The following is a 14,718-nucleotide window of genomic DNA, read 5'->3' on the forward strand; positions in this document are numbered from 1 at the left end:
GGAGCAGTGAGAACTATTCTGGTAATGATAGAGGCAGACCAGAAATACAAGGGTTTCTAGTTCATGCTAAGCTGTTAAAATTTTATTCTAAGAGTAATAGAAGTCACAGGAGTCGTTTCTAGAAGGAAACTATCAGGTCTCATTTACCACACCCAATCCATGCCCAAACTTTGGAGATCCCTCTTCTGGGAGGAGGGAATCAGGTGGAATAAAACTCTTGCACATTAGAGTTCTGACTGAATTTGATAATGATGATGTATTTTAGCCAGTAATAGCATTAGATTATATCCACAAGATTTTTTTTTTCTTTTTTCCCTAGTAACACTGCCAGCGGCACAGAATAAGAACAGAAAAGTGATGCGTGGAAAGGCTAAATGGCATCCACTGCTCTCTGAAAACAAATGGAATTAGGATCAGTGGGCTTAGCCTTGCTCTAGTGGTCAAACTGTGTATCTTTTTAAATAATTTTCTGTAGATAGTTGCATAGTCATGCTGCTTTCTCCTCAACAGATAGCAAATACAGATGGTCCCCACTAAGGATAGTTCTTTTGGTGTTTCTGACTTTTTGATGGTGCAAAAGCAATACACACCCAGCAGAAGCTGTTCTTTGAGTACTTAATCTTGATCTTTTCCAAGGCTGGTGATTTGTGACTTGATCCTCTCTCCTGATGCTGGGTTGGGCAGTGAACTTCAGCTCCCAGACATCCACAAAGGTCAACAAGCCATACACTTACCACCATTCTGTTTTTCACTGTTAATACAGTATCCAATAAATTATTCAACACTTTATTGTAAAATAGGCTTTGTGTTACAGGATTTTTGTCTAATTGCAGGCTAATATAAGTGTTCTGAGCATGTTTAAGGTGGGCTCAGCTAAGCGATGATGTTTGATAGCTTAAGTGTATCAAATGCATTTTATAAACTTACAACATTTGCAATTTATGATGACTTTATCAGGATTTAAACCCATCATAAGTTGAGGAGGATCTGTATTTACAACAACTTAAGCTTCTAAGTATGTTGAAAAGTAGAGGCCTTTGGTTATCACTAAAATAAAGTAACTCTTTACTATTTCTCTTTTAAAATATTTTATTAGTGTCCAGGAGGAGCATTTACACCCAATATGCGGACCACTAAGGAATTCCCAGATGATGTTGTCACTTTTATCCGGAACCATCCTCTCATGTACAATTCTGTCTACCCAATCCACAGAAGGCCTTTGATTGTTCGTATAGGCACTGACTACAAATACACCAAGATAGCTGTGGATCGAGTGAATGCTGCTGATGGTAGATACCATGTCCTGTTTCTCGGCACAGGTAATTATTTGAGCTCAAACTATACTCTAATGTGTAACAGAAGAGCATAAGAGGTAAGGACTATAATATTGGAACCAGAGACTTCAGTGTTGATGTCTGTTGGGCCCTCACGGAGATATTTAATTTCTCTGTGCCTGTTACCACAGCTGTAAAATGGAGTTAATGAAATACATTATTTCATAGGGTTATTGTGAGGAACAAATATTGAAGGAATTGTGAGGAATTAATATATGAAATCACCTGGAACAGTCCCTGGCACATATTATAGTGAAATACAATGATTATGAGCCAAATGAAAGGATGGGAACAAATTTTAAGCATGGGTAGTGTTTCTCTCAACTGAAGCAAATTCTGCAACTTTTTAATAAATACATGGAACCATTGTCCAGTGATAATGATAATGATAGATAGTTCTAGGTAACATTTAAAAGTAAATTTAATTTAAAAAAAAGACAGCTTTTTAAGAAATATTTATGTTAGTATTTTAATACACTCACAATTGTAGTTTGCCAATTTAATAGACAAGTTGGGTGAAAAATACTCTTGTTTAGAGATCTACATGAATCTAGAAAGGCTGACTTTATAGCAGTGGTTCTTAAAATGTGTTCCCCAGACTAACAAAATCAATGTTACTCAAAAAGTTGTTAGCAATGCAAAGTTTAGGGGTCCAATCCAGGAACTCTAGGGATAAGATCCAGCCATCTGTGTTTTAACAAGCCCTCCAGGTAGCTTGATATACACTAAAGTTTGAGAAGCACTACTCAAGAGAAAAAAACTAGTTTGCCAGTCAGGCGGTAGTTAGTATCTTTCACACATTCCTGACCACCTTGCAAGAAGTGATGAAATCTCTTTAAACATTTTCTTTTTTTAAAGATTTTATTTATTTATTTGACAGACAGAGATCACAAGTAGGCAGAGAGGCAGGCAGAGAGAGAGAGAGAGGGGGAAGCAGGCTCCCTGCTGAGCAGAGAGCCCGATGCGGGGCTCGATCCCCAGACCCTGAGATCATGACCTGAGCTGAAGGCAGCGGCTTAATCAGAACTACTTTATGAAATTAAAGCTCTACTAGCTTAAGAAAGAGATATAAGATGTGTCTGTAAACCTCATTATAAGATTTGCAGTCGTGCAACAGGTATTCTGAGCTAAGAAATGAATTGCACTCAGACCTCAATCAATTTAAGATGTGGATATTTCTTCTTGGCTAAATAGTAATTTCAAAGTGTACCTTTCTTATGAAATTCTTATTTTGGTCTTCCTTAAAACCCCAGACCTGAATTTCTCACTCCCATAATTTCAGCTTGTATTGGTCTGAGGTTGAGAATTTGCTGACGTGTACTCCTTGGTATCCTCTTAACACTTGGACAAATTGGTGTTTTCACTGATCCTCTCTTTGCTTGCCCCACACCTGAGAAACAATCCTTCCTTCCCAGACTAACCATTCTCTAGTGTGTTCTCAGTTTTATCTTTTCCTGCCATTTCCAAGACCTTTCTTTATCAGCTATTTTCTTACTGGCTTTATTTGTTCATTTCATTCTCTACTGTATCCTTGGCCTAGAAACCTTACACCAGGATACAGAACTCAACTACACCTTGACCCATTGCTCACCCTCTGCTAGCCTGCTGATTTTGCCAAGGTCTTCAATGTCCTCATCATAAGAAAATCCAATGACCTTTAACCACTGAGATACCTCCATCTCCTCTTTGCATCGTTTGGTAGTGTAGAATCGCTCTTTACCTGTTGCTTCAGACACAAATAATGTAATTTCCTTCTCAGTTTCTCTCATCAGCCCAGCTTCCTCCTGCTTGTCAGCATAGGTATCCCCTGAGATTCTGTCCACAGTCCTCCTGTTTTTACATATTCTTTGGCCATCTCACCTATTTATTTGGTTTTAATTATCTGTGATGTACAGACAAATCCCACATCCCTAATTGTTGTCATTTCCTGAATTCAATATTTGCATTTACATCTTACTTGTTTTTTTGTATTTTATTTTACTATTTAAAACATTTTTTCAAAGTTTTAATTTTAATTCCAGTTAGTTAACGGTGTTAGTTTCAGGTGTATAACAGAGTGACTCAATACTTCCACACATCACCCTGTGCTCATCACAAGTGCATACTTTAATCCCCGTCCCCCACCTACCTCTCCACTGGTAACCATCAGATTATTCTCTATAACTAAACGTCTGTTTCTTGCTTTGATTCTCTCTCTCTCTCTCGTTCATTTGCTTTTTTGTTTTGTTTCTTACATTCCACATATGAATGAAATTATATGGTATTTGTCTTTCTCTGTCTGACTTACTTCACCTAGCGTTATACCCTAGCTCCATACACATCATTGCAAATGGCAGGATTGCATCCTTTTTTATAGCTGAGTAATATTCCATGGTATATGTACCATCTCTTCTCTATCCATTCATAAATCAATGCACAGTTGGGCTGCTTCCATATCTTGGCTATTGTGAATAATGTTGCTATAAATATAGCGGTGCATATATTCCTTTGAATTAGTGTTTTTATATTCTTTTGGTAAATACCCTCTAGTGCAATTGTTAGATCATAAGGTGTTCTATTTTTAACTTTTTGAGGAAACATCACACTGTTTTCCACAGTGGTTGCATCAGAGTGCATTCTCACCTAACAGTGCTCTGAGTGTTCCTTTTTCTCCACATCCCTGCTAACATCTGTGTTGTTGATTTACATCTTACTTTTAGGTAACAAAATTTGTGAACTCCTTAATATTTCAAACATCATGCTTCAAACTCAGTTTATCCATTCCCAAGACTTTAGAACCAGTGCTTAATCCAGTCTCCCATATTATGTATTTTTACTACATGCTCCTTTCAACATTCAATTTCTTCATGATATGTAATTTCTCTGTAGGCATATCACCATGTCTGGTAAGCTCAATAAATATTTGTCAAGATGAATTGAAAATCATGATTATATCCATTGCTATTCATATAATGAAATGAATTCATAACTGTTTGCAAAAGCTCATCTTCATTTTGCATATAAACTGTGTTCTCCAAAGATATAACCTCCATATGGATGACTTCGAAGAGTTGCTCTTAGCCTTGGCTGGGATTATCTGGCATGGAGATTGCATTTTTAAAAAAATTCCTGAAGTGAAGTAGTAATTTTAGAGTCATACTTTCCCCTAATATCTCATATTACTCATAAAAAGCAAGCTTGCTTGCTTGCTTTCTCCTTTTGGAACTTGTGTTAAATGTGAACTCTGATGTCATCGTCGCGTGGTGTCTCATGAAGGTTTGCATAAAATATGTAGATTTAGTGGATGGAATTTTCAAGTCTTTACAAACTGTGTGGCAGTGTTTATTCAGATAGAAGGCAGTAAGACACATACTTATGCATAAATTCTTTGGCTTTTCTTACCCTATAAGTATCTGGCACCTTTACATAGACTTTTTGTGTTGGTATTTAAATATTTGTGTCATTTTGAAAAACAGTATTTAGGCATATGTTTTTAACTGTACTGGGAAGCTTCCTTAATGACTGCTTACAAAGCCACATGAGTCTCTGAAAGACTCGATTCTAATAGGAAAGTACATACTATGACAATCCCCCCACCAACAGCATCTTTGTGAAGAGACGCTAACTAACTGAACCATTGAATCTTATCCTCATGGTCATATCAGACTGAACAAGAATTTAAAAGCAGGGATTTCCGTTTACCTGAAACTCTAACAGCCAGTATATTGGTATAAAATATTTGCTGCCCAAGTAGTTCTTGTATTGCTGGTGAAATTTCTTCAAAAGAGGGTTCCCTGTGCTTATTAGCTACTAAAAGTGAATAGAATTGCCTTTTCTGAAATGGAGCTTGGGAGAATTACAGGTCACCGCTCCCAAGAATTTCTTAGCACTATGTATCTAAATGTCTTAAGAAGGGCATAATATGTCATGGTGTTACCAAATTCCTCACTGCCAGAGGAATCTGGCACTCATTAGGGAAGCTTCCCTGTACAGTTAAAAACAGCTTTTCAGCTGTTATAAGTAAATAATAATGTTCCAGCCCTTGCCATGAGGCAAGCTTCTCTCATCACTTCCTTCTCTCTTTACCATTTGGAAATATCGTAAGAATTCAATGAAGACATTAGTTGTCAAAGAAGAGGTCATTAAAAGACAAACAAAAAAGAATAACAAAAAGTAAGTAAAATAAAAATAAAAAAATAAAACAAACAACTTACATGACAGCTAATTGGAATGCAAATAAGATGTCATGTAACTGTATTCACTTTGAATATTATGAACAGTTTTGTAGCGCTCAGAATCTCCACGGTAGTTACATAGGCCCAATGCCTGCAAACCATTATAGTTAGCCCCTTCCAGTGGACTGTGATACCAGCTGAATTTAAGAGGCTGGTAGTCTGACCCTCCACTCTCCCGGTACTATTTCCTTATACTTTGTGTATTGCCAGATGCAAAGGTAGACAGATGATACATAGATAGATAGATAATAAATAAATAAAAGAAAAGGGGGGAGTAAGGAAGATGAAAGAGAAGAAAGAAAGATAATCTGAGCTTTGTCTTCTTATGTTTTATTTCCTAGAGTTTGCATTATTAATGTCTAACCTAGGAGTTAGCAAACTACAACCTGGACCAAATCTAGCCCGCTGCATGTATGGTACATAAGCTAAGAATGTGGTTTTATACTTTTAAATGATTGGGGATAAAAAGAACAATATTTCATGAGCACTGAAAATAACAAGATTTGGAGATTATCATATCCATAAATAAAGTTTTATTAGAATATGGCCACATTCATTCTTTTACATTTTGTCTGGGGCTGCTTTTGTGCTACAGTGCCAGGTTGAGTAATTGCCACAGAGACTGTTTAGCTCCCAGAGTCTAAAATATTTGTTACTTGGCCTTTTAGAGAAAAAAGTTTGCTGACGTTGTTTTGTCTGATAGTTGGATAATTTTAGAAAAATGAAGACTTCTTGAAGAAGCTATTTTCTAATATGTAGATATAAACAGGAATTCATAATGTTGCCCCAAATAAATATTTCTCCTTTTATCTTGAGTAAAAAATATTCTGCTGTTCTATTAAAACTTAAACTAGAAATTAACTTTATTACATTCCCATTCATTCCTGCTATGACCCTCTAAAAAAGATCTCATGTTGAAAAACAAAAAATGTATTTTCCAGTCAGTGTTTCGTTTTATTCGGTAGCATTTGCTGATGTTTTGTAGTGTGTGTTGCTTTGTTTTGTGTTTTTAGTTCTTGGTATTGGTGCTGTGCTTGGTATTAGTGCTGGGTATTTGTGTGATCCTCACTCCCCTGCCTCCTTTTTTTCTTAATCTTTAGGAAAGGCTGTAAAACAGCAGGCCAGAGCTCTCATAGGATTAACGTTTCTATTTTAACTTTGCCACCTACTGCTTACATCCAGGCCATTTGTTCAGAGCTGACTGTGTTGCACAGTGAAGACATTTTTGCCTGTTTTCCTTTTGCCTCTGGAGTTATGAAAATATTTAAGTGTCCGGGTCAGGTTTAGACACATTCTATCAAATTCATATTTTTAGCACTATATATGAATCAGAATGACATGCGGTTTCTGATGAAAGAACGATAGTTTTCTTGTGAATGGGTGTTAGCAGTTTGGGATGATTTAATTCCATTGGATCATTGGAATGGTTTAATGCCATTATGATTTTTTAATGTAAGGTCGATACATGTGGTGCTCTGCCAAAGTGCTTATATAGTATGTACTGTTGCATGCTTCTTATTAGCTTCCGTTTCACTGGATGAGTACTAAGTTGGAATGTTGGCTTCAGTAAGTCCTTTGAAAGTGTGGAGTTTTGAAGTGTGTGCCACATATGTGACTAAAGCCTTAATATGTTTGCCTTGCAGCATTACAGGATAACTACCTTCATAATAACGACGCAGTTTTGGCAGTCACATCTCTTGGAATGGCACACTTAGTGAACCGCAGAGCCAGGCATTTTGATTTTTAAAGGGCTCCCTAAAATACTCCATGTAAAATTTAATAGCTGGAGCAGTCAGTGCTTTTGAGCTCAGAAAAGACTCCCATCAGATGGAAGCTGGGCCTGAATGTCACTCTGAGGATAATGTCTAGACTTCCCCTTTGCTTAGGAGGAAGGAACAAATCCCTTTATAAGTCACTGGTTTTTAATAACATTGTGGTTCACTGCTTTCCAAAGCAGAATCTGGAAACTTCTGAGAGTTTACCAAGGATTCTACTGGGATTTTCACAGCAGGAAAAACTAATGGAACAGAGTGGAATGATGGCTGAATTGACAGGAGAAGATAAATCATGGTGTGATGACTGCTTGATTCGTGTAGAAGACTAGCAAAAGGGGTATATGTGGAGAGAGGGAGAGAGAGAGGGAGAAAGGAACCTAGCCCATAGAGTGATTGCTAATCCAGAGATAATGTTCTCATTTAAAATTTACTTCCAAAAGAGAGCTTATTAAAAATACATACATGGCCAATTGCTGAAAATTTTTATGCCAAAAAGCAGATTTATTTTTCTTTAAGCTACTCTTCAGAGATATTCTTTTAAAGACAACATACAAAATCTCATGTAATGATTGCGTAAATTTTAGTGTTCTTAGTTTACCTGAATAACCCATTTGTTTATTCAGTATTCTTATTATGCAAAAAGTATACTTTTTCACATTTTTGAAATATCTTATTTCTATTATAATGATGCTAATTACATTTCTTTACAGTACTTACCTTTGCCAGACATGTTATTGACTCTCATCTGGCCCTTATCATTACTCTGTGAGAACTGTGAGCATGCATACTCCATGGGGCGGGGGGGGGGTGTGTGCGGATGGGCAGCACATTTGTTGGATTTATTCATTGCTATTGCTATATCTTCCGTACTTAGAATAGTGCATCACTCAGAGTTGCCAGTCAATAGATATTATTTGAACGAATAAGAGAATGATTTGTACTTATCCTCCATCATGTTTGGACAGAAGCTCAGATGAGTTAAGTTCACGTAGATATTTGGTGTACGATACAACTAGAATATCAACTCTTACTGTTTTTACACCCCGAGCATTTATGCTCTTCATATTACTACCTCATTGACCATCACCACTTTATATTATTTACCTTTTATGAAGTTAAGATCATTTCATCTATATTTTCTCACTTGACTGGGAAATAAATGCTTTATCCATCTAAGTCAGGACAATGTCATTGACATGCTGACACTCAACATCAGCATCAGATTGTTTTGTTTGAGTGACATCACTTGCTTTTGCCACCCACATGTTGTCACCAAGTCTTACACATGAACAAGATATATCTTACAAGGTGACAGAAAAGACTTGAAACAGACTGGATTTGTGTGTGAATGAACTCAACTCTGCTAGAATTTAACCTGTGAATCTGATATCTTTTCATGTCAGTTACCATATATTCAGGAAGGAAGGAGATTATATTTTGGGGGAGAGGAGAGGTTGTAAAAATGGAGTAGGTTTTCACCTTTATTTTTGATATATCAGTAAATCTTTGTGCATTTCCAATTTTATTTTTAATGGGGCTTATATCTGTCTTCAGTATGTCTTACGAACTCACCAAAAACACATGCAAATCTCTTTGGCATGGTTCTATTACTTAATTAAAATGGATTCTGCATATTCAATTGATGTATTTGGAAGATTTCAGAATATCATGAAAGGAGACAGTGCCTCTCAACAGGAGAGATGGTGATGATTTGCTCTGTGACACCGACTCTTTTACTATTTAATCACTGATATTTTCCTAGATGACCTGAAAACAACTATAGCCAAACCTCATTCTTGTATGTTGCCTTTATTTAACCCTTTAGTCATAAATGATGTAAAAAATTTCCTAGCACAAAGGCAATTTAAAATCTTTTGTCTGTGTATTAAGAAGAAATAACCACCCTATGTTTTTGTTCTTAATGTGCTGCCAAGTTCCTCTGAGGCAGACTTGGCAGCTTTTGTCTCTAGGAGAAGAATTCACAGCCTTAGACTCAGTAAGGCCAAGCCTTCTTAATGTGATTACCCAAAGGAGGTCTATAGCTAGGTCTCAGTTGTGGGGGTGGTTTCTGTGGAAAGCCAGCTTTACAAGTTTTTGTTTTTGTCATTTTTTATTGAATGGAGAAGAATCTAATTTTTGTAGAAAATGGAAAGAAAGGTTTCATTTTAGAATATGAAATACAGTGTAAATTGGAATAAAAAAATTTGAAATTGGATTTTCTGAGGTGATTCTGTGGTACTAAAGTCATAAATGTTTTACTTAGTTGTATGCTATTTTCTGCTTTCAGTCCTGTAGCAGATAGAATAATAACCCCCCAAAGATTCCATTTTGGTATCTGGAACCTGTGGATTTGTCACCTTACATGGCAGACTTTGTTATAGACCTTGTGATGAGGAGATTTGTTAAGATCTGTTATGTTAAGATCTGTGTGTTAAGATCTGTAATGTAAGGAACTGTACAGTCCAGGAAGGAAGTGGCTGCCTGATGCACATTTGAGATAGCTTTCTGATGCTGCTTAGCAAATTACCAAAAGATTAGTGGCCTAAAACTATACACACTTGTTATTTCAGTTTCTATAGATGAACACTTAGCTGGAGTCTCTCCTCAGGGTTTCACAAGTCTGCAAGATGTAAGCCAGGCTGCATTGCTTTCTGGAGTTCCAGCGTCTCTTCCAAACTCACATGATTTTTGGAAAAAATTAAATTCTTTAGTTTTGATGCAGAAATGAGGCCATAGCTGTTCCTTCCCACGTGGATCTCTGTTGGTCATTCAAATCCTAGTTGTTTGCTCCTTCAAAATTAGCAGTCTTTCCCTTCAGTCTGCTAAAATGGGATTTCATATAATGTGGCATAGTCATGGGATTGACATGCTATCAATTTAGCATTTTTCCCTTGGTTGGAAGTAACACACACATTCCACCTACACTCAAGGGGAGAGGATATACAAAGACATGATCAGTAGGGGCACCTAAGAATGGGTCAGCTGCTGCCTGTAAACATAGTAAATAAATCACTTTGGCAAGCATGTGGAGCATTCATTTAGACAGAGAAAAGGAAACCAGTTAGGAGACTTCTTATTATAGGCAAGAGAGAATGAGAGCGTAAATTAAGACAGGTGTTAGAAGTTGAAGGTTGAGAGGGATTACTGGATTTAAGAGATATTTTGGAAGAGGTAAGGACTTTATGGTAACTGATTGATTTGGGAAAGGTGGAACAGTGAAAACTGTGTTTAGAGTGTTTTATAGACTATAATAGAGTGTTTATTGTAACTTGGCAAATAGATGGGAAGATATACTATTCACTGGTCAAGGGAGTATGGAATCACCAACCAGATTTGGAAAGTAATGAATTCCTTTTTGAATGGCACAGCTACACTTTCCTGTGACCTGTTCTCCATCAGAGACTGAGTTCATCACTGAAAATACATTACCTTATCAAAATCTCACAATGACCCTATGAGTTAGAATCAGTACCCTCATTTTATAGTTACGTTAACTGAAGCTTTGAGAGGTTAAATGGCTTTCCTAGGGTTGTGATGCCGTTGGAAACAGTAATTAAATTCAAACCCAAGTCAGTCCCACGCTGAGTTAAAGATTTGGTGGACCATCAGAAGAATCAGTCAGAGAGTGTTGTTGGAAATATACTTCAGCAGAGAGGGCTGTGCTAGAGATGTAGATACGGTAGTCACAGCAATATAGGTGTTAGCTGAATCCATGACAATTCCAGAGGCCCCGCTAGGAGCCTATTCAGATAAGAATTTAACTCTGGGGAGCTCATTTAAACTTAGGAAAATAAAGAGAGTTTACCAAGGAAATGGAGAAGGAGCGATCATGAGAGTTAAGCAAAGAGGAGGAAGTAGCATAATGGCGGCCTGGAACAAAGAGAGCAGCCGTCAGGAAAGAAGCTGTAGTGGAGAGCATCAGAGGTGCAGCTGGGCTGTGTCTGAGGGACCTAAGCATCCATTCCTTTCCACATTACCCTATCTCCTTTCATACTAGCAAGGTTTGAGAAGGGAATGGCCATTCCAGTTGAAAAGAATGAAATGTGGACAGGAGGAAGTAGGGAGAGGTTAGCAGGGCAAGTAAACAATAGCTTGAGAGATGACCCAATGAAGAGGGGAAAGCTCCTCTCTGTACCTGAGCACCCAGAAATTTAGGTTTGTGCTCCAGGTCACAGAGCATCCATAAGCAGTTTAAACTTTGACAATGAATACGAAACGGCCTATCTTCCAGTCCAAACGGTGCAGGAAAGTAGGTTAATTAATGACTATAAATTTTATTACTCTCGGATGAGTAATTCTTTCCCCAGATGTTGAAGGGTTAAATAGAAAGAGTTAGCCGCCATTTTGCATCTTTGGAAATTTAGTTGGAAATTTAGGTGTACATAGAAGGTACACCTGCATTGTTCAAAGTAAGTCTATTTGCTTTAAGTTAAATGTAAATGAATTACTCGTGATGTAATGCAATAGAGATACTAAAATGTGATGTGTATGTTTTAGCAGTTGACAACATCCTCAAATGTTAATTTTAGTGATTTCTGAGACCCTACTTCAGTATTCTTTAGTTGTATCACTAGGAAACTATAATAATAGCAGATGTTGTTGGGTTATCACATGGTCTAATACTAAAGGACAATTTTTATTTTTCTAACCCTCACAAAGAATATTAGTTTCTAGAATCAGAACAAGCAAGCATATTATATTGTAAACTTATTAAACATATTTTGATACATTGGCTATAGCAAGTATTTTTCATGAGATCACACACCTTAGTGGAATAAGTAAGTCAAATTTTTAAAAAATGGTACATTTTTCTGCTTTCTGGTTTTATGGTAAGCCTCAACCTAGCCAAAACTGGTGATTTAGTACTTCTTACACAACTGCTAATTTCATAAAATTGTTGGCATTAAGATTTCTCTTTCAGCTTTGCCCGATTTGAAGTAGTGTTTGATTGAACACTACTTTTCAATCAACTACCTAAATGTGTAATTCTGGCCCTTGAACCAGCAGTAATGGATGTGAGCACACATGTACCCTTGATACTGTAGATCCACATATGGCAGCATGATATGGCAAATGAGAATCTCCAGAGATTTTCCTCATAATGACCAAATCTAATTTTGGTTGGGATTTTTCTAAAACCTTGTTAAACACAGAACAACTTGTTACAACAAGTATAATAAGTTATCCTTCTGACGTGTTTTTGTTTGGTTGGTTGGTTGGGTTTTTTTGTTGTTGTTTTGAGTAGTATTCTTGGGGTCTGCAGCCACTGGCCAAGAAAGAATTCTTGAGACGTCTTCCATGCAAAAATGTGGTTTTATTAAAACACAGGGACAGAACCTGTGAGCAGAAGGAGCACTGCCTCAGGATTGGGAGGGGCAGCTGATTCTATACTTTAGGGTTGGAGGAAGTAAAACTAAGGGAAGTTCCTAAAGGACTTTCATATGCTAAAGAAGATTCTGGGATCATGGAGGACTTGCTATTGTCAGGCTAAGGTTGTTTTCCCTCAAACAAAGCATTAAACTTAAAAACCAGCCAGGGTTTCCTGGAGGAACTTTATAATCTCAAGTATTTGTCAAAGGGCTGCAGGTTATAAGGATATTTAATTTAATTTTTATCTGCATTTCTGTCTGCCGGTGTGTCCCAGGTCACTTGGATGATTCTAGACTAAGAATTAAGGAACAGGCTTTGATTTCAAAGGATATAGGTTTAAATCCTGTCCTCTATCTCTTGTCCTTGTAATGACCTCAAGCAAATTATATAGCGTCTCTAAACCTTAGTCGTAATCGTATCTACTTTTTGAACATATTTCAAAGATTGAATGAGATGATATATGTAAAACCCTGAAGCTACTGCCTAGAAGTCAGTAAATATTCAGCAGGTACTTGTATCTACATAGTAGATATATATTTATTGAAACCAATCATGTATGTCTATGAATATAAATATACAAATATATATGTATACACATAGATATCCTTGAATTCCTATTATGAATCCTGATGCTATCCTATCCACTAGACAAAATACGAAAATGCCTCTCCTCTCATAGACTTAATATCCTTGTCGAAGGAAAGAGGCATATAATTATTTCAGTATTACCTTTGAGTACGCTACATTAGAAAAAGCAGAGCGAGAAGAAACCCTAACTCCAGGTGGTAGGTAAATCTGCTGGTCACCTAGGAGACATTTCTTTTGTCTCAAAATTATAGATAAGAGTAAAAACACTAGTTATATGAGAAAAGTAAACAACATGAAACAAAGAGTGGAAATAAAGAAAGATAATTTCAGGCCTTGGAGAGTAAAATTAGTTACATTCTCTGTAGAGTTTACAGGGGAAGTTCACACGGGCTCTCTCCTTTGATCTTGAACAGCTTTGTCAAGTGTATAAGGTATATCCACATTTTATAGAGAAATAAAACGGATTATAACAGGTAGGTTTGCTCAAATTGATCCCAGTTACAAGTGTAAAACCAGAATGGATACAGTGGAAAGAGAGGACACTAAGCATCTTGGTGGAAGCCGGTGTATGTTCTTTTTCAATAGTGAGGCAGGAACTGCCATTAAGGGGGTTGTTACCAGTAAGGCTTACCCACTCCTGTGAGCTCATTGCAAAAAGACAACCCTCTAAGAGCTCAGTTACACATTGAACAGTGCAAACTGGTCGTATCCCTTCTAATGTAACTGATATTAGGTGATCTCAGGAGCAGTGTCCTGAATTACTAGAGCAGCTCTACTTAGGTCTGCTTTGGAATATTTACATTCTCCTTTATCATTTTAGTAACAACTGGAACATAATTTCAGTCTACAGCTTTACCTAATTGTATCTCTGAAATTATTTTTTAACTGCTCAACTTACGTATGCTTATTTTTTTAATCAAGAAAGAGATGAACAAAAAAAGAAAAAAGAAAGAAAAGCCATCTTGGTTTATATTCCCTATTTGAAACCAAATGTATTTCAGCCTTTGAAAGTATTTGAATAGAAAAAGGTAATTTGTGCCTATATATTAGGTAAAGTGGCTTGCAGAACCTTGGACCACACCCAGTGAAATACCTAGTGCTATTTCTGCAGTGAGACAGAAATCTTCAAACCAAGTATAATAAATAAAAAACCATAAGTAGCCTTAAGTAAGTGCAGGTCAGGTTTTGGGACCAAATTAGTTCAAGTCAGGACAGATTTTACCACTAAAGGAACTTAAAACACAAAAACAAAACAAAACAAAATTATTTTTTAAATTAGACTTGCAGAAAAAAGATAATGGGCCTCCATTAAAAATAGAGTGTAATCTCTGTTATGCCCCCCAAAAATGGGTCCATGATTAAAGGAGCGAGACTGATAAAAAGTGAAGGTCAAGCAAAGCTTTATTTCACACCAAGCATCAAGAAACAAACTGATAG

General features: G+C 36.8%; 1 protein-coding gene across 1 annotated transcript in view; it reads left to right on the plus strand.

Annotated features, from left to right (window-relative positions):
- The window catches only part of SEMA3C (semaphorin 3C), a 173,332-nt gene that overhangs the window by 122,568 nt on the left and 36,046 nt on the right, over positions 1-14,718 (plus strand). Inside the window, exon 12 of the mRNA XM_059396952.1 lies at positions 1,097-1,319. Within this exon, the coding sequence (XP_059252935.1) occupies positions 1,097-1,319 (223 nt within the window). The remainder of the gene's footprint in view (positions 1-1,096; positions 1,320-14,718) is intronic.

The sequence above is a fragment of the Mustela nigripes genome, chromosome 4 (assembly GCF_022355385.1).
Source record: "Mustela nigripes isolate SB6536 chromosome 4, MUSNIG.SB6536, whole genome shotgun sequence".
In the NCBI taxonomy this organism is placed as follows: Eukaryota; Metazoa; Chordata; class Mammalia; order Carnivora; family Mustelidae; genus Mustela; species Mustela nigripes.